This window comes from Xyrauchen texanus, chromosome 28 (assembly GCF_025860055.1).
Source record: "Xyrauchen texanus isolate HMW12.3.18 chromosome 28, RBS_HiC_50CHRs, whole genome shotgun sequence".
NCBI lineage: Eukaryota > Metazoa > Chordata > Actinopteri > Cypriniformes > Catostomidae > Xyrauchen > Xyrauchen texanus.
Window position 1 is genome coordinate 24,705,562 of NC_068303.1, and position 24,621 is coordinate 24,730,182.

At 38.4% G+C, this 24,621-nt stretch overlaps 1 protein-coding gene across 7 annotated transcripts in view; it reads right to left on the reverse strand.

Moving 5' to 3' along the window:
• LOC127622059 (apoptosis-stimulating of p53 protein 1-like) overlaps nucleotides 1–24,621 on the reverse strand; it is an 87,996-nt gene that overhangs the window by 60,932 nt on the left and 2,443 nt on the right. For 2 of the 7 annotated variants that reach the window (XM_052095975.1, XM_052095976.1), the window contains exon 1: nucleotides 2,945–3,578. The exons of 2 other annotated variants lie outside the window; for them this stretch is intronic. In XM_052095975.1, coding sequence (XP_051951935.1) covers nucleotides 2,945–3,085 — 141 coding nt within the window. In that variant the 5' untranslated portion in view covers nucleotides 3,086–3,578. Of the gene's footprint in view, nucleotides 1–2,944; nucleotides 3,579–17,298; nucleotides 17,550–24,621 lie in introns of those variants that run through there. 3 more of the 7 variants (XM_052095977.1, XM_052095974.1, XM_052095980.1) reach the window with 3 other exon arrangements.

The following is a 24,621-nucleotide window of genomic DNA, read 5'->3' on the forward strand; positions in this document are numbered from 1 at the left end:
TATGTTGGTATTTCTGGCCAGAAACATCGAAATTTAAACATGGTCTATGGTGAAAGATATTAGACTTCTTTACGCATTTTTCGCCATCCGTTGCGGAGCTATTCGATTTTGCATATAATTTTTTAAACGTTCATTTGTGTAGTTCATATGACCACTTTACAATATTTCAGTAACATAATTTATTTTGTAGCCTGTGCTGAAGTTAATTGTGCTGCTAATTATAAGTGAAATGTTAATGCCGAGTTTCGGTCTGAGTGTTGTTCCCGTTTTCTTGTTCTTTATTTGTTGTTCTTCTATGTTTTAATAAATGTGTGTTATTCATATTCACCTTGTTTCTTTCATTTGATTTGACATTATGGATTTATGGCCAAGGAAATTTTTCTTTAAAAGTATTAACCAGACAAAAGTTATTTGACATTCGCTGGTCTGGGTTTATCTTAAACTGCCGCTTCAGTGTACACAAGAGCTATGTGACAATGAGCAAGATTTTCTGAGACACTACAACTACTAATAATTAAGTAATAAAGGCTATTTTCTTGTAGCCTACAACATAAAATATTTTAATCTAAATGTACAGTGTAAGACATGTAAAAAAAAGACAAGAAGCTAACTATGTCAAGATCAATATTTGTGCAGCCTGCCTGACACGGTATTTTCACAGACTAACACGTCACGTCTCTGGCATATACCACGGTATTTAAAATAGCATATATGCATTAGTTATATTCTCAATTTAATTTACAGAGCAATCCCTGCAAAGTTTTTAGGTTAACTATAGACGAGACTAGGATTAGTGAGTCACACTAGCAAGACTCGCAAAAGGGGGCGTGGAATCACGATGGTGGCTCTAAATCGTGATGTTGGTCAGCCATCATCGTCCATCGGCACAACCCTACTCCAAAGTGACGTGAGCAAGCGAGCATCAGCCAAAACAATGATGTAACGTACAAATATACTGAATGTGATCCACCAGCATCATGCTGACAGATGAGGTAACATAATTCAAATTACACAGATATGATTGTTTTACAACAAACTTTGAGACTAAACTAAAAACTACTTATCAGCTAACATTGCATACTGACACACACATACAGCTTACATAACTATACCAGACAGTTTACTGTTGCACTGCACTGTTATGTTGCACTATTGTATGTTTTTTGTGTCATATGTTGCACTAGCATCAAATAACCAGCGTATTTGCTAGCATTTATCCAGTATACTTGGGCCGTGCCCAAGCAGAGTCAGCTTTCATGGAGACAGACCTCACTGCGAGGGCATGAGTCACAATCGCCCTCATTCTGAGGGACAATTCAGCCTGCCATGCCCTCCCACCCGCATCTTATGTGATACCCGAGGGATCACAAGAGGCGGCAAGGCGGGGCCGCGATGTCGAACAGGATGAATTTGAGGAGGACCTCGTGCCAACACATGCCCCGCGAGCAATGCAACAATTCTATGCAGATTCACTCTGCCTAACGAGCTCCGGCCCTCCACAGGAGCGCACGGCCTTATCTTGCCGTCAAGCGACCGCGTCTCCATCTGCCCCAGTCTTCCCTTAATATCATAACGAACTGTCAAAATCCTGGCCCGTGCCCTATTCAGCTCGCCCGCGCAGCGATTACATCCTCTCCAATTTGGATCATGGGAAAGAAAATGGTTATAAAGTTGGCACATTATACACAACTGCTTCCTAATGGTGAGCAGTGCATTATATCATGTATGAACATACAAAAATGGCACTTACAGAAGGCATGTCACCCAGCAGCTCTAGACTGGTTGCCCACTGAATTTAAGCAGGTTTGAGACTGGTCAGTACACAGATGGAAGTCTTTCTAGGGAAACTTATGATATGCAATGGGCTCTTGATTTAAACGATCTAGAAAAATGTGACTAGTTATGATATCATCCCTTTAATGGATACTATTTTGAAGATATTACAGTCAGGAATACTAAGTTGAACCATCCTAACAATTAAAAACTTTTCAAAAGGAACACATTTTATATGGACCATTAAGCTCTAGGCTATATCGAAGCTATACTCAAACCATTAAACTGTGAGAGAGAACCAAGTCCTCCAACATTATCGTCAGCATTCTTCTTGCGTAACTCAGATTTGCAAGAGGTAAGCATCCAGTTGTACTGGCTCCAAATCAGATATATTTATTTCAGTGCTGAAGACCAAAGCTGATTTAACTTGAAATATGCACCACAGGTCAAAAATCCCAGCAGAGCACCACTCCATTAAACATAAAAAACCTACATGACACTGCTCTCTTCATCCTTACCATCATATTCTTTTGAAAAGATGTTACCTCAGAAAACGTGCACTGTTTTCTTTTTCTTTTCTTTTTTTGTAAAGAGTTTGGAGAAGAGGGCATACATAATTCAGATGTCCGAGACAGTCAACTCTTATTAGATTAATGTGAACAATGCAAATGAATGATGACTGCTTCTGCCAGCAAAGATGAGAACATTCAAATGACCAAATCTTTGCAAGCCCCATAACTCCCCTCCCCTACCTTAATATATCCAATCAAATCAAATTCATTACCATAATTCTGAGGCAATTCTATTAAGGGCAAAATGACAAAGCCTGTGATGAACAAAAACCGATGACCATCTTGGCACAGTATGGATGAAATCATACAAGAGATTGGTTACCTTTTGGAACTATGACTACACTATACTTCTATGATTAGATTTATAGACGTCATCAGCAATTCTGGATTAACATTGAAAGTTGCCCATAGGTTGCCACTTCTGAGAAGAAATAAAAACAATTGTCACTCTGTAATTGTCAAACATACAACACCAACACATTTGAACCACTAGCAAAAAGTTAGTCATCCATCCATCATTTCACCTTACTTGAGAGGTACAGTTTAGTGTTAGCACGCCCCCCTTCCATCTTAAAAGCAGGACATCTATTCGTAATCACCTTTGCACACTTAGACACAGTCCTTCTTCTCTTGGCCTCTCTCTTGAGCTGCTGGGCATGTTCCTTTCTCCAGGTTGAATCTCCAGGTTTTACAGACAGGCTGACCAGGCCACGTAAAACAATGGTCACAAACTTCTTCATCTTGCAAGAAAAACTCAAAACAAAGCCATATCTTGAGATTGTCTGATTCAAACACGTAAACACACACTGATCGCAGCAGCAACAGTAGCATGCAAGGGCTCCCTGCGGAGAAAAAGCCTTCAGTAGTCACGCTAGCTGTGTGACTGCTAAGCGCGAGAGAGCTTGAGTTTGAAAAAAGGGAAATCGGAGGAAGACGGGAGGGAGGGTGATTCTCTCATCAGAATTATGAAGTGCGTCACCAGGTCCCCTCCAGAATGAGGCTCCCTCGAGAGAGAATTTCTGACAACAACAGAGGTGGCTGATGGGTGCAAACATTAGTCAATGTTTTGAACTCCGTTTAACATTAACATTACATAGCGTGGACAATTTTTCTGCATCACCTGTTAGAGCTTGAGACATTAAAAATACCCTCCTACCCACCCAGCAACAAAGTCAAGCAAAACAGCTAAAAACATAGTTAATCCCACTGAAGACTAAATTACATGTTAACTTCACAGGTAATTCATTGCCACTGCACTCTCAGCTCATTGTTAGTGCAACTCAATAATACGAAGGAGTATTTATGAAATTTAATTACAGCTTTGCTCAATCCAAGCACATAATTCAGGCTAAATATAAAAGTTTAGGCATGACTAAATTATACTGTCTGAAAAAATAACATTTACTGACCCCAACATAAATACAAATACTTCAAGCCTTTGTCAAATCAGACCAATGGTATATGTTGCACCAACACTGACATTTGGGCATATATTTTACATTTAGGAGTAAATGACTATGCATTAGGGCTGCAACTAACAATTATTTTGATAATCAACTAATCTAATGATTATTAAAACAATTATTCGACTATTCGGTCGATTATTACAACGATTAATCATTAGCTCTTAACTGACTATTCAACTTGTACCTCAACTTAAAAGATTGCATTAAATGTGCTTACTGCTTACTAACAATAAAGAGGACAAAATCACCTTTAAAAAAAAAACTAACTCTAAATGACATTTACGGAATTACAAGAAAAGAAAAACATTTAATTCAGTTAAAAATTCACTGCAAAATGACTGTAATCAAGAGTTTTTGTCTTCTACATTTAAATGATCTAAAATTCCTTAAAACAAGGTCCATTTACTTGAGAAGCAACATATTAGATATTTTGACTTGCTTTAACAGAACTTATCTTGAATATATGTGTATTTTTTTAATTGTTCAAATTTCTGCCAGTGCAGTAAAGAAAAACTTCAATACTTTAAACTCTACTTCCTCCTCACTAATACGTCATAATGGGGCATTACATGGCCATCGGCCAGCCTCTGCATAAACAGATCAACGCCTAATTTACTGCTTAGGCACTGCTTAGGCCCGCCCACCGGTCTTGCGGTTAGAGCGGTGAAATTATTTTTGGAGCAACAGGAGGTTTTTTTGTGTCACGATGGCCACAAAGATGTAAAGACGTTGCAGTGCTAGGTTGGGGGAAGATCTCTTACAATTGCTTCGCAAGGATCCCAACATTAAGAAAGAGTACACTAAATATATGATGAAATATGATTAAATGACGAACGACATTGCGACAAATTCCGGTGAATGTATCCTGTATACGTTTACATGTTGCAGAGTAAGTGTATCCTTTCACAGTTATAAATGTGATAGCACCATGTATTTACACTTTATTTGGTAATGTCGTGCGTTACTCAGCAATTGTAAAACAAGGAAATGTTTCACCATTGGAAAATGCCCCAACTATGTAACAAGATACACAATGTAGTGTCGAGTCTTGGTTTAAACAACAATAAATGTAATATCTATTTGTGTAATATAGGTAAGTAAATTACATTGATTACTTACCACACTGTCACAGACTGCAGTATCTATGGTGTTTGTGGAGTGGGTTAATTCGGGATCGGACTCTAGCTCAGACTTGTATAGATGAATTCCTCTGGATTTAATTTTTTTAACCATAGGAAGTTTTCAAAACAACCCCACATGCTCGTAATGGTGTGGGCATTTACAGTTATCCACATGCAAAGATGTTACCCAATCACAGCAGTGGGCATTTACACTGAAGTTTTCAAGAACATATGCCCCAAAAAATGGAGCGTTTGAATCAGAGGCTCAAAAACTTGATAGAAAATGACCAATTATTCCTAAATTATGACTACTTTTAATGAAAAAAAAAAAAAAAAAAAAAAAAAACACACACTAACTTTATAAGTAGACCTCAAGGAACATTATAATATAAAATAAAAATCCAATTCATGACACCTTTAAATATTAAATATTGTATCCAACATTCTCCAATAACAATTTTTCTTCTGCAGTATAGCTCCTAAAGTAAATGTACGTAGTTTTAAAGTTTTAGATATTATTTTTGGGAAAACGAGCCAAAAAAGACTAATCAAAAGTTTATTTTGTTGCAGTGAATAATGGGCTAAGACTACACACTCTCACCTTTGTTCACTTTGATCCATCTTTAACTCCCTCTAACTCTTTAAATCTCTCTTCTTATTAGAGCTGCTTATCGCCGATTTTCTTCACAATAAGATTCACAGCATAACACAAAGAGGATATTATGATTCAATATGTCGTAAGTCATCAAATTATAATTTAGCAGCAAGGGACAAGCGTCCCCACGGCAGAGTGTGCATCAGCCGGGTGCAGTTTCAATCTCTCCACCTTCATGTGACTCATAGAAGTGGCGCTGACTGCACAGAGAAATACCATTTTCAGAGTTTATGACCCACTTCCTTATTATCCAAACTTTAATAAAGGATGCATTAAAGATATGACACCAGGTTCTTTGCTTTTTAGATGCTCTGACATGCAAGTGTTGCTTAAGTGGAATGCCAGATCCAGCTCTGCTTTATTTCACAATGACAGTGCTATTTACTTATTTTGTATTTTTGCATGATAATTCCCACATACTTTGCGATCTACATCACCTGAATCTGTTTGGAAAGTTTAGAATGCATCTGGACATAGGTTTTCTTCCTCTCCTCAATCAGGCACGAGTCGTGGTGCTCCTCTCGCGTGCCATCATTAGAGCTTCATATGATCTCATGTTACGTTAAATGACATCAAACATGGAGGCCTCAAGCCGGGGAGTTGATTTGGTAGGAGAGTTTTGGGAAATTCAGCGTGAAATGTTGAACATGTTGCAATGCTGAAGAAGGTCATTGCTGACTAGGAGTATCTTGCTGTAATCAGTCCATCGATCACTGCCATGGAAACGAAATTCACTGAGGTAGTTACAAGAGTGGGGGATGTCAAGAAACAGAACGATTATCTGGAGTCATGGGAGAGGAAATTATCTGCCAATCCGCTAGTGACCGAGGTGGATTTGGAGCATGTCTGGGAGAAGTTGGAGGACATGGAGAACCATAGCAGGTGGAATAATGGACAGGCCCCGATCAATTCTGGCCAAACTTCTGAGATCATCCGATAAAGATCTTGTGTTACGTGAGGAGAGGGATAAAGGAAGCCTTTCTTGGAAGAACCACAGCATTTTCTTTTTCCCAGACTTTTGCAATTGCAATTCGACAAGAGAGAATGTGATCAATTCAAGGAATGCAAGAAACTCTTACATAAACAGAAGGTCACTTATGCACTGATGTTCCCAGACAAATTGAGAATAGATGCCAAAGATGGCCGTAAAACTTTTACATGTCCCCCAGCAAGCAATGTCATGGAGTGAGGAAGTTATTTTGTGGTACTCACAATGCAAGTGGACCGACTCACTGAACATTCACTTGACTGTCCAAAGAAACATAGTTTCTTTTTGTGCTAGTTCCACCTAGCGGCTGGAGTTTGTTTTGTGTAATAACACTCCTTCTGGACAGTATTGTGGATTAATCTACATGTTCTTTGTGTTTATTCCGTCAATTGGCTGGAGTTTGTTTTATAGATTATATTCTGTAATTCTGTCTCACAAAATTTGTATAGAAACACCGGACTTCAGCAATCCAATGGAAAAGTTGTCACGGGGGCTCTCATAGTCGTACAGGTTTAGAGGGTATGACGCCAGTTGGCGCTGTTGTGCATAGGGTTAATGTGCACATTTTTCTTTTTTCTGTTTGTTTGGTTCGGAGGGAAATTTGGGGTTCGATTTTTGCACTAATGTTAGAAGCAGCAATAAGAAAGGAAGATGCTTTTCCAGGAGTGTTGGTGGTGGGAGGTATGGTGCATAAGCTTTTGCTTTACGCAGATGATATTTTATTATTCATCTCCGACCCCACTAGATCTATGCCTTGCCTCCACAGAATTATTAATTCCTTTTCTAAATTCTCAGGATACAGTGTCAATTAGAGTCCCCCTCTCTTATATCAAGTAATTTGATAGCATAGCGAAGTCCTTAATTTGGAATGATAAATGTCCTTTGCAGGAGTGGGGTAGATATTTGGCTTTTTGGAGGGTTCTCGGGGAGGGGTTTTTGAGAATATAAACTGGGAAACCTGAAAGCCTTTTGAAGCCCTCTTGAGACTCAAATGTGTAAAAAGCTTGGCTAAATCTTTCAGTAGTTTTTTAAGCAAGTGTATAAGTCAAGGGTGTCAAGTCAGTGACATACATGAAATTATATACAGAGGAAATAACTACTTTCCGGGCAAATCATATTCTAATGTGTACTGCAATTATATGAGCCTATAATCCGCTTTAAGAACCATTGTTCTACAGTATATTAAAAAATTTATATATGATGTCAATCATTCATTCATGTCATTGGCCAAGAACTAGGGAGTGGTGGTGGCATAGTGGGCTAAAGCGCATAACTGTTAATCAGACGGTCCCTGGTTCGATCCCCACAGCCACCACCATTGTGTCCTTGAGCAAGGCACTTAACTTCAGGTTGCTCCGGGGGGGATTGTACATGTAATAAATGCAGTGTAAGTCGCTTTGGATAAAAGCGTCTGCCAAATGCGTAAATGTAACTAGGGATGCACCAATACCACTTTTTCTCTTCTAATCCGATATCGGAAATCTCAGTATTGGCCGATACAATAACGATCCCAATCCAATACCAGTGTTGTTTTTTTGCATAATCAGTTTTGAATATCTTTACATTATTGTGTGAACTAATTGGGAGTACTCTTTAATCTGTAAAGAAACACGAACCTCTAATATTGCTATATAGATGTATAGCTTAAGAAACACTTTATAATTAACTAATATACTGGATAATGTAGCAGCAAATTAACAGAAATTCCAGTATAAGTCATCAGTAGAAAAGCTGTTTTATTTTAAAAGCAAAATTCTCAACTTGTATCTGGACTTTAAAGGATTCAGATCTCTTTTTTGTTAATTTAGTTGTAAGATATCAGATCGTTTTTCATTCACAGTTATTTTTTGAACCCATTCAACTTAAATATTATTATAATTTGTAAACAAATAATAATATATTATAATAGTAATATATCTCAACCATGCACCTTTAACTTTTAAACCCTCACACATTTATTTTTACATAGTGAACTCTCCAGGAAGTCCTGTAAGTTTGTCTGTTTGTAGGCAAGTTCACAGTAGTTTAATTAGCTTCTTATTCAAATTCTGGTAAAATGCACCTCCAGTGCCATTCTAAATGTATATTATAAGTGAACCAAACTATTGAGCATCTACATCTGCCATGTTGTTCGCGAGTAAAGCTCAAAAATGGCGCAAAGCGTGAAGAAAAAAATAGCCGCGTGTGTGTGTAAACAGAGCAGCGCCATTCGCTGATGCACTGGAGCTGCGCGTGCATTTTCTATATTTACTTATTACACAGCCTTGTGAGATTCACAGAGCTAATGCACTTCTTCAAGTGGCTTTGAATAAAATGCTTGTTGCACAGATACCCGATCCGTCTAAAAGCTTCAGTATTGGAGCCGATACAGACCAAGGTATCGGATCGGTGCATCCCTACCAAGAACCACATATTTAGACAAGAAAAGCCATCTAACTGACATGCTAAGCGACTAATCACAGTCAGTTTTGTCATTACAGGGTGTATAGGGCAGGGTTATCAGAGACATATCATACCATAATAAAAGACCGGCATGGGGGAAAAGTATTTATATAATGGTGCGCGAGTCTCCATGAGTGATTGCACGGAAAACAAATGGGAGGATAGCAGAAATTATGTAGAGTCTATGTGCAGTACAGAAAACCTCAATAAAGACCATTTCACAGATATAACTAACAAAGCAGAAAATGCAGCTCTGCTCGAAGATATCCATTTCAGGACCAACACAGTCCTGTGTTGAAAAACCACTTGAATTGACTTGACTTCACTTCACTTTCTGCTACGTGCCTCAAACGAAACTCTGAATATCTTCAAAAGATTTTATGTTACTAACCTGGCAAACTTTCTGTGATTATTTCATCCACAAAAGCACTCTTTGAATCAACATGGAAACTTGAACACATCTAGTCTTCCAGGCAGACTGATAAACGACATGTGTGCATCTACTCATGTGAATTCCGTCAAACCAGCCAATACGATTTGCACCAAATTTTCAGGTTTGTGTGCTATGTGCATCAGAATGTTAGTGCATGGACTGTGGCCGGTCCGTGATCATGCTGTCTGAGACTGACACTAATGTATCAGCATAATGTATGCATAATGTATGAAGACATAAGCCTAACACAGATAAGCCTTACTAATGGAACTCTACCCCTGTCATTGTATTTTAACATTAACTCATGACATCATCCACAGCGAATTTCTAATCTCAGAAACAGTATTCTCAATTAAGAGATATCCCAGATACCAGGTGTTTGATGTTTAATGACATCAATAAAGCAATGCATCATTGAGACTAGAGCCTGACCGATATGAGATTTTTGAAATGATACCGATTTTAGATGGGGAAATTCACTGAAAACAGACCTTTTCTTTGTGGATCGTGAACCTATTTTGCACCGATATGATTATGCAAAGGTAATCAGAAGGCTGCTTTCTAAAACAAATATTTTATACAAATATAAGAATATTTGACATTATTATACATAGTCAACAAATTCTAGAAATAAACACTGAGAAAATAAAGAATAAATTAAAATACAATAAACATCAGTACTGTATGTTTAGTGTCAGTCAATGGCTGATCATATAAAAAAAGAATACACTCAAATAGAATTTATTGCTAAATAAACATCTGTAGTACTATTTAGTATCAGTCAAATGCTGACTATTTTAATACTGCCAGTCAATTAGGGGCAGGTTGTAAAACAAGAAGCACAGCTTCTCTGCATTTACACCTGCTGAGTCAAGAGATAAACAACTGCAGCGGTGTTACACCGTATTCGGCTATACAAGTTCAGGGGAAACTTTCAACAGTCGAAAACCAGACATTTAAATATTACATTTTGTAAATGCAACGACTGGAATTGTTTGGTTGAAGGGGGTACCAAACTGTGAATCCTGAACAAAATGGTTTGGTGAATACATGTTTACACATTAGCTTCCAATCAGCTGACAAGGTATGAAAGTAGCTCCGTGGTTAGCAAGTTAGCTATAAGCTCTTTGACATAGAGAGTAAAATATGGATGTTATTTATTTATTTTACAGCATTGCATCTCACCAACTAGGTAAAAACATAGCATGAAATCAACACTCAACAGTCACAATTCACCACCGCAGCATTGCCTGCGGAGCTGCAAAAAAGATGCTCTGATGCTTACCTTTTAATCTGCTAAATTACTGACTGCACTGACAAACTATAGCTAGCTAACATAGCAAACAGATGTGAAAAACATGAGTGACATTGTTGTCAGGGACAGGTTAATGTTATATTAGTTATATTGAAAAGGGAAATTTATGGGATCATTGTTTATTTTTTTTATTTATCTCCATTTTTCTCCCCAATTTGGAATGCCCAATTCCCAATGCGCTCTAAGTCCTCATGATGGCATAGTGACTCACTACAATCCGTGTGGCAGAGGAGGAATCTCAGTTGCCTTTTCTATGCGGCATCCACGCGCAACTCATCACAAGCCCCACTGAGAGAGAGAACCACATTATAGCGACCACGAGGAGTTGACCCCATGTGACTCTACCATCCCGAGCAACTGCCAATTTGGTTGCTTAGGAGACCTGGCTGGAGTCACTCAGCACGCCCTCGATTCAAACTTGCAACTCCAGGTGTGGTAGTCAGCGTCTTTACTCGCTTAGCTACCCAGGCCCTTAACTTAACGGTCAAGTTCACAAACTAGTTAGCACCTTAACGTGAAGACACCGCTTAACTCCGTCAGCTCAACTCTGTAAACAAATGGAGTCTGAGCGTGCTGTGCTGGACAAACTACTTTGACACCAATTCTAAATCACCCTAAGCATTTAATGCACTATATGTTTCTGAAAAGGAGCCCAGGCACCGCTCATCACCTGGCCAATACCATCCCTACAGTGAAGCATGGTGGTGTCAGCATCATGCTGTGGGGAGGTTTTTCAGTGGCAGGAGACTAGTCAGGATCGAGGGAAAGAATGCAGCAATGTACATTCAATGAGTGCTCTGGACCTCAGACTAGGGTGAAGGTTCCTCTTCCAACAGGACAACGACCCCAAGCACACAGCCAAGATAACAAAGGAGTGGCTATGGGACAACTCTGTGAATGTTCTTGAGTGGCCCAGCCAGAGCCCATACTTGAACCCGATTGAACATCTCTGGAGAGATCTGAAAATGGCTGTGCACCAATGCTCCCCATCCAACCTGATGGAGCTTGAGATGTCCTGCAAAGAAGAATGGGAGAAACTGCCCAAAAATAGGTAAGCCAAGCTTGTAGCATCATACACAAAAAAAACTTGAGGCTGTAATTGGTACCAAAGGTGCTTCAACAAAGTATTGAGCAAAGGCTGTGAATACTTCTGTACATGTGATTTATTTCATTTTTTATTTGTATTAAATCTGTAAAGATTTCAAACAAACTTCTTTAATGTTGTCATTATGGGGTATTGTTTTGGAATAAAGCTGTAACATAACGAAATGTGGAAAGAGTGAAGCGCTGTGAATACTTTCCAGATGCACTGTATAGAAGTTGAGTATATTCTGTTACATATCTCAGGCAGTAATTTTAATTTATACAGCATAAAATGGGTTTCATGTGTGCTTTAAGGTAGCCTTATTCTCTGGAGAATATGCTTTATAAATCATAGACAGTCCATTTAAAAAAAAGTGACTTTTTGAAAGCACAAAAGTGGAGAATGTTCTTGGAGAGGTTTTTGAGTGAATCTCTCTCTCATACAGTAGCTAGCTCTTGTGACAGCCACTATTCATATTTGAGGAGCTCTTCAATTTGAAAGATGGCAGTTAAACAGGAAGCATTAAGGAAAGTTAATTAATTTGTAATGACCTCAGTGGTGGGAAAGGGGGAGAAGAGAGAGACAAAAGAAAATATGACATGAAACATCAACAATAGCTTTTATATATTTGCAGACTGATTGCGTTTTCTTATTTTCAAAGAAAGGCCTTTATAAATGTATTATCAAGCTCTACACTGCATGCAAGGTTCTATATATATATTTATGAAAACCTGAAGTGTAAACTGTCTGGATCTATACTGCCTGGCAAAGTTACCACAAATCACTGCTAACTCACACATGATCACAAATATTCCAACAGTAAGTCGTCCACTATATTGGTTTTACCAATTAATCGTTGCCGATTACTTTTTAGAACTATCTGATATCGGCCAAAAACATTATAAATTAAATAATGTATTTTTATTCCCCTCTGTTCGGCACTGAAGGATAGTTAGAACATCTTGGTTCAAAAGTATAACAGCAGCCTTTAGAGGTGAAATAAAAACAATCATTGAGAACTTGTGGGGATTTACTGCATCTAGATCTGTCATCATTGATATATTCATCCATATTTTTATCATTACTTAGCTGCCTATTTTGCCATTTTGATTAGATTATTAAGTGTTCTAAATTAAAGAAAGGGCATGCAAAACAAATACGACTACTGTGTGTGGAAATGTGCCCTGTCAGCATACAACAACGTTACCTTTATACTGATGTTATTGTAATACGTTGTAGATGATTGTAAGAGTGCATATTTTGTTTCCTGTATGCGTTTGTGTAAACTGGAAGCACAGACATTTAATAATAAGAGTCCCTGGTGTATTTTGGGCTTGTTAATATTTATATAGACCTGTATTAAATGTCATGCTTTTTCCCCGCATTAGATTCACTTTAAGTATGTGCACGAGTAATTGAGTGCTCGTTCTGAACCAGCTAGTTGAGTTTTAAAAACAATACTCGAATATTGCAAATTGATTATTAATTTGCCCTTTTGCCTGCTATGAGTAGCGCTGAATAACCTACCTTCCCTCGGAATCCCCCACCAAATCTCGCAGTTACAATTGTGTGCACTGGGGGGAGGCACTGTGAATGTGTCAGAGGTGTTGGATGAGAGAAAATGATATGATGGTGTCTGTGATTTTGAAAGTAAAGCCAAGTGTAGCACTAGCAATACTTATGAATGTTGATTATTCTTCAATTCTACTCTAATTTATATTAAGTTCCTGTAAGAGTCATGCAAACAAACACTGCATCTGGGATATTATTTAATTTAGACTCTTGCAGCCTCTATGTCTGTGGGCATCACAGTAAAGACTACAAAAACTTTGGAACATTCCATAAGTCAATTTTGAAAACTATTTGCCATTTAATTGGTTATTGGTCTTTTCCACCACCTGTGTTATTGATATGTCAAAATCCACTATCGGTCGACCACGAATTCCAACAGACCAACTTGTAGGCCTTAGACCAAGTAGTCGCTCAGACAACAAATATTGGCAGCAAGTTCAGAGAATAACAGCGGTGTAGCATTCATTTCAGATAACGTGTTCTCAGCTTAAACTTCACTTTTGTTTTTGTTTTAAATAACTCTGGTGATGAATCTTGAAAAACTAGAGCCAAGTGATGGGTAGTGTAGAGAAGGATGAGCTTGCGTCTGCTCCACAGTGCCCCAACAACAGCGTGTTAGCAGCTCACTACTCTGGTCTCCATTGGCTACCTGAGTCACATGCACACAGAGGATGAGATAATGTGAGAGGGGGAATGCTCTCTCGCTGACTGACTCACTGCCACAATGATGGCATTAAAGAGCTGCAGGGCATTCCGCCACGTAGGGGAATTTCAGAATCCTGACAGACCGTTTATGTGCCACTAACGTGAAAGCTCATTGGTTAAAGATGGTTACTCTGTGGGAAGCGCACTGGTTAGTCAAGGCTCAAGAAGTGTCTGGAAATGTAAACATGGTGTTCCAGGCTGAATGTGTGCTCATGTTCCAATAGAATCAGTCAAAACAAGACCTAGACCTTCCACAATCTCAAAGGGTTGTGGACAAGACCAAATTCAGAAAGACTCTCTACACCAGTAGTTTCCCAACCCTGTTCTTGGTGGCCCCCCAACTCTGCATATTTTGATTACCTCCCTTATCTGAAACAACCGGTTCACGTCATGGAGTTCAAATGCCAGCAGCGGCAGTATCTTTTAAGGAAGCTCAATTCCTTTGGAGTTAGTAAGAACTTGCTCACTATGTTCTACAACTCCATTGACAGTGTCATTACATTTTCCATCGTCTGCTGGTTTCATTCTATAAGCCTCCAAAATAGAAATAGTCTGGAGCGCACAGTTAAGGTCTGCTCAAAAATTATTGGACACCCTATTAGGGCTCTTTCTATTATAAGTGAACAGCAAACGCTGAGGTTGGCTGGAAGGATCTTGCGAGACACATCACATGTAATGTTCTCTGTTTTTGAGTGGCTTCCTTCACGGCGACGGCTTCGTTGTCCATGTTGTAGGACACAAAGGAGGAAGGCAACCTTTGTTCCCAAATCGGTGCAGCTTTTAAATTCTCAATCGTCTCTAGCCCTCTTGTTTATTATGTCTTGATTTAATTATTTTTTAATATATGTATATTAGGTATTCATTAATATGTATTTCATGTATACTGTGTTATTTATTTAATGTAGGATGTTATAACGTATAATGGTTACGTTACTCTATGTGGCCTTATTAATTGCCCCTTGGGGACAAATAAAGTGTTTTGAATTGAATTGAATTGAATTGAATAGCAATCTAATTAGTTGAATCAGGTGTGTTTGATTAGGGAGATATCTACAATGTGTGGTGTTGGGGGGCCTCCAGGAACACGGTTGGTAACCACTGCTCTACACCAAATAGTATCAGAACAAATTATTGTTATACACTGCCTGGTAAAAACAAAAGTCAATTTGGATTTAAATAAGCAGATACTTCAGAGCCTATGATTGGATTATTGTTCCAGTGATTAATGTGTTTCAGCTGGCAATAATTATATTAATCCTAATTGATGCAGCGTGTAGATTCTCATTTCTTAAACAACCATGTCGGAAGATGTATCCCGTGGTCATGGAAAAGATGTTACTGTGTTTCAGAAGGGGCAAATTATTGGCCTGCATCAAGCAAAGAAAGAATAGAAGGAGATTGCGGAAATCACTGGATTTGGGTTAAGAATTGTCCAACGCATTATTAAAACCTGAAAGGATAGTGGTGAACAGTCAGCTTTGCAGAAGAAATGTGATCGGAATAAAATCTTGAATGATCGTGATCAAAGGTCACTAAAATGCTTGAAGTTACATTGTAAAAAACAAATAAACGAAAGTAGAACTCACGGCTATGTTTAATAGTGAAAGTAAGAGCATTTCCACATGCAAAATGCAACAAGAACTTACAACAGCTGGGTGACCACAAGAAAGACAATTTTTAGTGAGGCTAATCAGAAAAACAACTTCAATTTGCTAGGGATCATAAAGATTGGATTGTGGAGCAATGGAAAAATGTAATGTGGTCTGATGAGTCCAGATAAACTTATTCCAAAGCAATGGGCGCGTCAGGGTAAGAGGAGAAGTGCATCATGCGAGGCATCCATCATGCATAGTGCCCACTATTCAAGCCTCTGGAGGCAATGTTATGATCTGGGGTTGCTTCAATTGGTCAGGTCTAAGCTCAGCAACATTAGGCAGCAATAAAATGAAGTCAGCTGACTACCTGAATGTACTGAATTAACAGGTTATCCATCAATGGATTTTTTTCTTCCCTGACTGCACTGCCATATTCCAGGATGACAATGCCAGGTTCATCAGGCTCAAATTGTGAAAGAGTGGTTCAGGGAGTATGAGGAATTATTTTCACACATGAATTGGACATCACAGAGTCCTGAACTAAACCCCATTGAAAGTCTTTGGAATGTGCTGGAGAAGACTTTGAGTGGTTTGACTATTCCATCGTCAATACTGATCTCAAAATTATCCAAAGATCCAAAAATGAATGCAACTCTAGACGGAAATAAATGTTGTGACGTTGCACAAGTCGAAACAATGCCATGACGAATACGCAACGTTATCAAAGTTAAAGGCGGTCCAACAAAATATTTTATTATGCAACTTTTTTGGCCAGGCAGTGTAGGAAACTTTCAGAAAGGGCATTTAACTTCCAATCAACTTATAACCAGCTTCAAAAAGTAAAAATAAATAGTTGACCAAGACATCCTATCAAACTATGAGAAATCATGTTTAAGACCCCTGATTCTCTGACTTTTGAATATCAATGATACCTCTGCGATCTTATTTCATCTCATTAGATGGATTGAGCAATCTAGAATCAATTTGGAATCTATTGAATCCATTTCCATTTGGAAGCCTTCAGCAGAGATATTTATCAAAGGATATTAACAGCTGTATCCGATACCCTAAATGAGAATGATGAGATGCAGGACATCCACCATGATCAATGTGCCTTCATTAAAGCAGACACCAACTGTGTGAAACACTGTCCAGATCAGATGTCACAGAAACACCCAATAAATGCTAATCCAGACAAATGTGTGCATACTCACACATGCAGAGAGCCACAAGGTGAGAAGACTGAAGAACCATGGTCCAACAACAGAATGCTGGAAATTCATAGGGAGCAGACCATTGAGATGATACATTACGAATCTCGTAGATGAAGATATCAGACATTGTGGGATTCAGGTTACTTTTTTCCATGGATAAAAAAGGAAGAATTCATGTAGAAAAAAACACTTCACAATTTCCACAGAAATATTATTATATCAACAAGACCAAGCCAACAAGTGTTCATGCTTAAAATAAAGGAATGAAGGGTGATGAGAAAACATCTAAAGAAAAAAAGCGTAAAGACCAAATAAATAAAAAAACATTCTGCAGAGCTGAACAATAAGGAACTTTCCACCTACCAGCCTTGACATCTTAACTTTAATTCCTCCTGCTGGTGATGAGAAAATACAGCTCAGCAGCACTACATATGACCAGAGCAAAGCCTTGCCAAAAGTGTTCTTAATTAACAAAAAAACTACAATTAAAACCTAGGAAAGGAGGATGGGAAAATAATTATTTCGAAATGTACTCTAAAAAAGTTAAAATAAAAAAAGTATAGAATAAGGCGTTGATATAGCTAGAATTCATTTCAGACAGTCACATCTGTCATTGTGCTGCAACAATAACAGGCCATTCAGATTCCTTCCCTTTGAGGACACTCCTATTTACGCTGTTACTCTCCCTTATGACAAACCACACCCATACATATTTTTGAGAAGATCAAAATAAGCACTATTAAGCTACTGACACTCAACAACAACAACACTCTATAAAGGCTATTCTTTCTAAACTTTAAACCAAATGCAACCAGATTCAGATCTGGCCCTACATTATCAAACTCAGAGCATCCATGTGTGTTTGTTGCTGGCCAACTAGGCGGGCCTGCTTATTAATATCCAGTACTAGGCTGATTTATCAGAGCTGCTAAATTTACCCAGGAGGAATTTAGGAGTTATTAACTGGTGTGGCAGGCAAAGGGAATAAACACATCACTTATCTACAATGCCAACTACAATCTGCACACCACTAAAACATTCCATTGAGACCCTGGCACTGGTTCTGAAATGCATCATAGCACTTTTCTATCGAAATGGTTAGGGGGCAGGTTCCTGGGCAGGTGCGAATTCTCAAACTTTTCCGTGAGTTTCCACAGGATTTGATTATGTCAAGGGGCACAGGGCGGGATAAAGTTTCGTCACCAAAGTTTTACAAAAAACAACAGCAATTGTCTGCACCAGGGAGTAGTTAATCACTTTATAACAACAATAAATAACTCAGGAAATGTGGACGAAATGAGCACTCTAATTGCAAAATGGTCTTCTTCGGAGATCTAAGATAAAAACTAGAAAGATCGCAAAGAAAACAAAAGGAATCTATGAGGAGATACAACAACTTATGCACGCTGGTGTTCTGAACTCATTATGTTATTAGATTTGCTTTTGTTAGACTTTGTTATCTTTCCTTAATCTCATTTTATGTTGTGCATTGTTTTGTTCAGTAAGGGGATTTTTGACCAGCTACACACTAAATTAGGAAGAACGCAGCAATCTGTTAAGTAATCCGGTGGGATTCTCAATCCAGATGTAAACATAATATTATATGCTATGGCAAAAATCCAAATATAACAATCTGATACACCAATATTAATAATGATTCCACTGTTACAGTTTATAGAACTTTGCATGTTAAGCCACATTAAAAATTTCATACAAAATCATGTAATTTTGTTACCTGTCAATCTTGCTGAGCAATGTACTAACGTTGGAATGCATTTATCTTTGTTAAAATATGTCCTCAAAAACAGAAAAAAAGCTGTACACAAACATGGTGAAGTGCCATGTTTGTTTATGGGCAGGTGAAATAGTCATGTAAAACTACCATGTAGCCACGTAACCAGTCACGCCACCATTCGGCTTTCAATCAGTGGAAAAGTGTGAACCTGCAGGCACAGGGTCGGCATGAGAACCATAGCAATTTCAGTGAAAAGGGCTATCAGTGACCTAATTTCCAGCACGACAATAGAGCAGGTAAACAGCAGTCAAATAAAAGTGCCACTTTTATATAGGCACCAACAATGTTTGGAAATATTTTATCTATGACCTCTACAGAGGTTTGATGAAATATGCTGAAGTGTGAGCCAGACTCTTCAGATCTACTCAGATGCTGGGCTTAGACATTGCTCTAGTTCTCTTGATACAAATAGCTACTGGGCAGTACATATGTAGGCATTTCCCATCATGCATTTGCATTCCCAGCATGATAGAGTGATCTAGGTCATGGAGGATGTCTCTTGTGATCAAAGTGGCATCTAGGCTCTTCATCGCAGTATTCAGACAAAGAGTCTTGTATCCACTTTATTTTGAAATGCATAAGCAAGCACCGGCTGCATTTCTGACAAATGTGAGAAAGTTCCGCTGGCATTGACAGAGTAAATAACTAGAACGTTATAATACCAGAGTTTGTGATCTGGGCTTATAAACTATCCCACAACCACAGGATGTACAGCAGAATTATGTGCCAATGTCGGATAATTTTCAAATGTCAGCAGCTAGTAAAAGAGTAAGTAAATCATTTACGTGTTGTCGTGTGTTGTTGTATTAAAGAGACAGTAATAAAATATGCTTCTTTCGAGATCATGGCGATACAGACTTTCTTGTCTCCATGTAAACCTCCATTCATATCTACAGTTGAGATCAATTGTAGTGATCTCACAGTTAATTTAAGCAGAGTGGAGAGTTCTCCAAATCAGCTAAATTTGGGAAACAATGCAAATAGGTAACTGAAAACTGAGTTTTCAAACAAAAATGGATTAGTGTGGATGTGGCCTTCATCATTTACCCTAGCAGGCCTTTGCATGCCTGTTTAGCCCCTTACAATTTTGAGAGATCTGGCAAAGATTTACTATGTCAGTGATGTGGAGAAAAAGTACATAAAAACAATAGATTACAGACATGTTGTGTGTAATCTGTGTAGCAGTCTCAGCACTCCACAATTCCTCTGCAGAAACAAACATATGGATAATTCATTTACGTTAGCTAGATTGAGGAGGGGGTGTTGTGTTTACTTTGGTCAGAAGCTGTGGTCAAATGTTCTGGTGTCAAAGCATGGGCCTAAAACGCAATGCAAGACTTTAGCCTCATGCTGAACTCAACCCCACCCTGCTGTGATTTTTATTTATGTTTTTACCTCTTTTGGTTGTTTCCATGGCTGTCAGCCAATTGCAGCACAGGAAGCTTATTGGCTGTAGCTACATTTAAAGAATGCCAATCTCAGCAGAGGGAGAGGAAGCAGGGACTTCATCGTACATTAAACTGAAACTGTTGTCCTTTGTTTGAAAACATTTAAATCTAATCATGCTTTCAATGCTATACAATTTATGCTATTCTTTGTAGGATTCTTCAGTAGATCGAGAACTGTACATGGAAGATCCTTCATTCAAAAAACTAATCTAAAGTGCAGTCGGGTCAGAGAAACATTTTACTGCATTGATAATCTGCAGTCATTCAGTTTCCTGCTAGGCCACAGCAAAACTGGATCATATCCAGATGTAATTAAAGAGCTGGGCTGTCTGATGCTTATAGCACACAAAACTGGAAAACGCTTTCTCAATCAACTCAGTGCAAATATGATTGGCTAGTTCGATGGAACTTCCACTAGTAGGCAACATGGGCAACTATGAATCTGAGTGGACATCCACGACATGTGGAGTCCCACAAGGCTCAATACTTGCACCACTCCTGCTCAACCTGTATATAACCCCACTAGACCAAATTATGAAAAAGAACCAATTTGCATACCATAGCTATGCAGACGATACCCTGATCTATCTAGTCCTATCGCCAAATGACTACAGCCCCATAGACTCTCTGTGCCAGTGCATTGATGAAATTAACTTTTGGATGTGCCAAAACTTGCTTCAGTTAAATAATGACAAGACAGAAGTCATTGTATTTGGCAACAAAGGCGAAATTCCAAAGGTAAATACATACCTTGACTCCAAGGGCCTAAAAACAAAAAAATCAAGAAATCTTGGTGTAATTTTGGAGTCAGACCTTAGTTTCAGTACTCACATCAAAGCAATAACTAAATCAGCCTACTATCACCTAAAAAAATATAGCCAGAATTAGATGTTTTGTATACAGTCAAGACTGTGAGAAAATTGTTCATGCATTAATCACCAGGGTAGACTATTGCAATGGACTCCGAACCGGCCTTTCCAAAAAGACCATTAGCAACCTGCAACTCATTCAGAATGTCTGCCAGGATTCTCACCTGAACCAAAAGAATCTGAGCATATTACTCCAGTCTTCAGGTATTTACACTGGCTTCCAGTTACATTTAGAATTGAATCACTCAATAGCCTCCATTTCAGATGTGCTTGTTGAATATAAAATTAACAGACCTCTCAGATCATTAGGATCAAGTCAGTTAGACATACAGAGGGTTCACTCAAAACAGAACCAGCTTCCAGATGTTAGATGTGCCCCAATAGTAGCCATATTTAAATCCAGACTGAAAACACATCTGCTTAGCAGTGCATTTTCTGACTGTGCTGTACTTTCTTTCATTTTAGTATAACTACAGTTTTTGTTTATCTGTTTAATCAGGGAAGGTTAACAACAGTTACAGATGGTGTTAACAACTTAGTTATCCTCTGCTGTGCCAGGGAAGGTTAACAACAATGAATGTGTGTATCAACAATTTTTGGATATCCCCTGTTTAATCAAGGAACGTTAACAACAGTTATGGATGTTGATAACAATTGAATATTCTTTTTCTTATTATACATTTTTTCAAATGTATTTTATTCTTATTTCATGTTCTTAATTGTTTAGTTTTTTATGTATCTTGTAAAATGTACTTTAAAATTTATATGTAAAGCACTTTCGGATTGTTTATGAAATGTGCTTTATAAATAAACTTGCCTAGTAGAAGCACACAGGATGCTTTAACAGTCCACCTGGAAGCTGAGTTGTGTTCACATGGTTTTGCGTTGATAGAATGAGTGCTTTTGAGGATGAAATAATCACAGAATTTGCCTAAGTTTGCCAGGTTATTGACATCATTTGTTTGAGGCATGTAGCAGAAAGTGAAGTTTACTTGTTTACTTAGTTATGTCTGTGAAATTCTCTGAGACTCTACACCTTTTCTGCTAACCTCCCGTGTGTTTTCTGTGCTTGTGCGCCATTATATGTCTACATATGGACTGCCCAGTAGCTATATGTATCAAGAGAACTAGAGCAATGTCTAAGCCAAGCAACTGAGTAGATCTGAAGAGTCTGGCTCACACTTCAGCATAAATTATTTTTCCGCCACGACTGTCTTTTATTATGTTATGATATCTCCGATAATCCCTCCCATAAACACCCTGTAATGAAAACATCAACTGTGATTGGTCACTTTACATATCAGTTAGATGGCTTTTCCTGTCTAAATGTGTGGTTCTTGGCCAATTCAAGTGGCTACAGGCCCCTATGCTATGCAAGACTGGGGGGCTGCTATTGCCCACCAAAAAATTACATGGAGGTCCCACATCTAGACTAAAGACTCATCTATTTAGACAGGCATACACCTAATTTATACTTCCACCCACAATTAGGCTGCTTTAGTTTAGTCTGTCAGAAATAATGATCATGATTTATAACTCTGCAATAAATTGAATGACACCTATGCTTATATTATTTTATTTGTTTCCCTGTCTAAACCTCGGGACTCCTATCCTGAGGTCACCAGAACTGTCTGGATCCAGCTCCATTCCTTGCTTCCACTGCTACGTGTCGCTGTGTGATGATGACTAAATGCAGCCGGTGCCAGTCAAACATCACTTCAGTCTATTATGATGGACTTCAGAGGATGAACTGATGCCAACTCAAACAAGACATGGGATACTTCATATGCCATTGTCTGAACCTTGGATTTAGGATGGACCACACCGAACCTCATCCAAATTACCGGCCAGGTTGAACTGCGATGCACCTCACTGATCTCTGAATGGATCACCTCGGTCTATTGATGGACCACACTCTTGTAATAGAATACATAGACAATCAATTGCCAACAAAGGCCTTCATCGGCCAATTAACAAGGACAATTGCATCTATGTGAACTTCTGCAGTTAATCCAGGATGGACTTCAAAAGACATTAGTCATTAATTTTACAGCTCATACAAAATCAATGTTTAAACACTGTCCCTTAACACTTAGTTTAATCATTTTAAACCATGACTTGCACTATACATAAGTAATAATGTAATTATAATCATGATGTTAGCCAGAGGGGAACTGGCCCCCCCAGTGAGTCTGGTTTCTCCCAAGGTTATTTTTCTCCCATTAAACAACATCATATGGAGTTTTGTGTTCCTTGCCACAGTCGCCTTCGGCTTGCTCACTGGGGTTATAAATACAATTATTATTTAATTACTTATTTTTAAACATGATTCACAATTGTATTTTATCTAATTACACAATGATGACTCATCAACATTATGGACATTACAGTTTTATCTTCTGTTAATGCCAGATCTTCTGTAAAGCTGCTTTGAAACAATGTGTGTTGTGAAAGGCGCTATACAAATAAAACTGACTTGACTTCTCTAAAGAACGCAGTAAACAGGTCAATGTTGACAGTCAAGGTCAAAAAATCCAATTTTGTTAAGAAATGTAAAAGCTTCAAGTTAAGTGTGCTCAACAAGGTTAATGTTTACCGACACAAAGCTTCCTTTAGCGTTAATGTGTGATCTCAAAGCAACTTACCTGCTGGGTCTTAGAGGTTGTGGAAAATAACGGAGTTAACATTCAGAAATGCTACCTAAAATACAATTCTCACATATCTTTGCATTGCTTAAAATGGATAATACGGCTACAAGGATGTGTATCCGTCAATGTTTTTTATTTATTATTATATCCACAATTAATAAGTAACAACCAATAAGTAAATGTCCATCCCTATATCTGAAACATGAAATTCTGTCAATCATGTTTTAGCATTACTGAAAGACATTAGGCTTAAAAGAAAAAAATATCTTAACTAGCCACAGCGCTACATTATAAAACTAACAGCTTCCGATAGTGCATGGCAAGCTTTTTCCATCATTAGGTCAAAATTAATTCAGATGATAGGCAAGAACTTTGTGGTCCATCATGATGGATTCTGAACCTAGCTGTAAATTGTGAGAACACAGAGCCGATCAAGCAGGTTAATAAAATGTTGTAGCAGTATGTACAATGTCACAAGCTTTAAAATATGGCATCACAATTAAAGAAAAAAGGACCACAAGTGTCTCAGATCGACCACATTTCGTCAGCTTTACCATTGCGGCCAGAAATGAACAGGCCTGTCTGCCGACTGAAACGAGTAGAGAGGATCACCTTTTGCTAGTTACTGCTTTCTTAAATGCAGAATCGTGGTCTTCTCTCCCTCCTAAAGAGACCTGTCTCTGTCCTGTGTCCCCACATGAAAAGGATGGGGAACCGCGTAATCGCAATTGCCCACCACCAAGATGAGTTGCCGCACTCGCACCCCAAATTTGAAAGCACGCATCGTGGACAATGGCCCAAGATTTCAGACCATAATAAACATAATATGAGAAACGTCTCTCAGAGGGCTGATGGCACATTCACTGTTCGTTTACCTAGTCTTTCATGTTTAATTGTAGCAGCAAGTTTAAAGTTAATTGACTAAC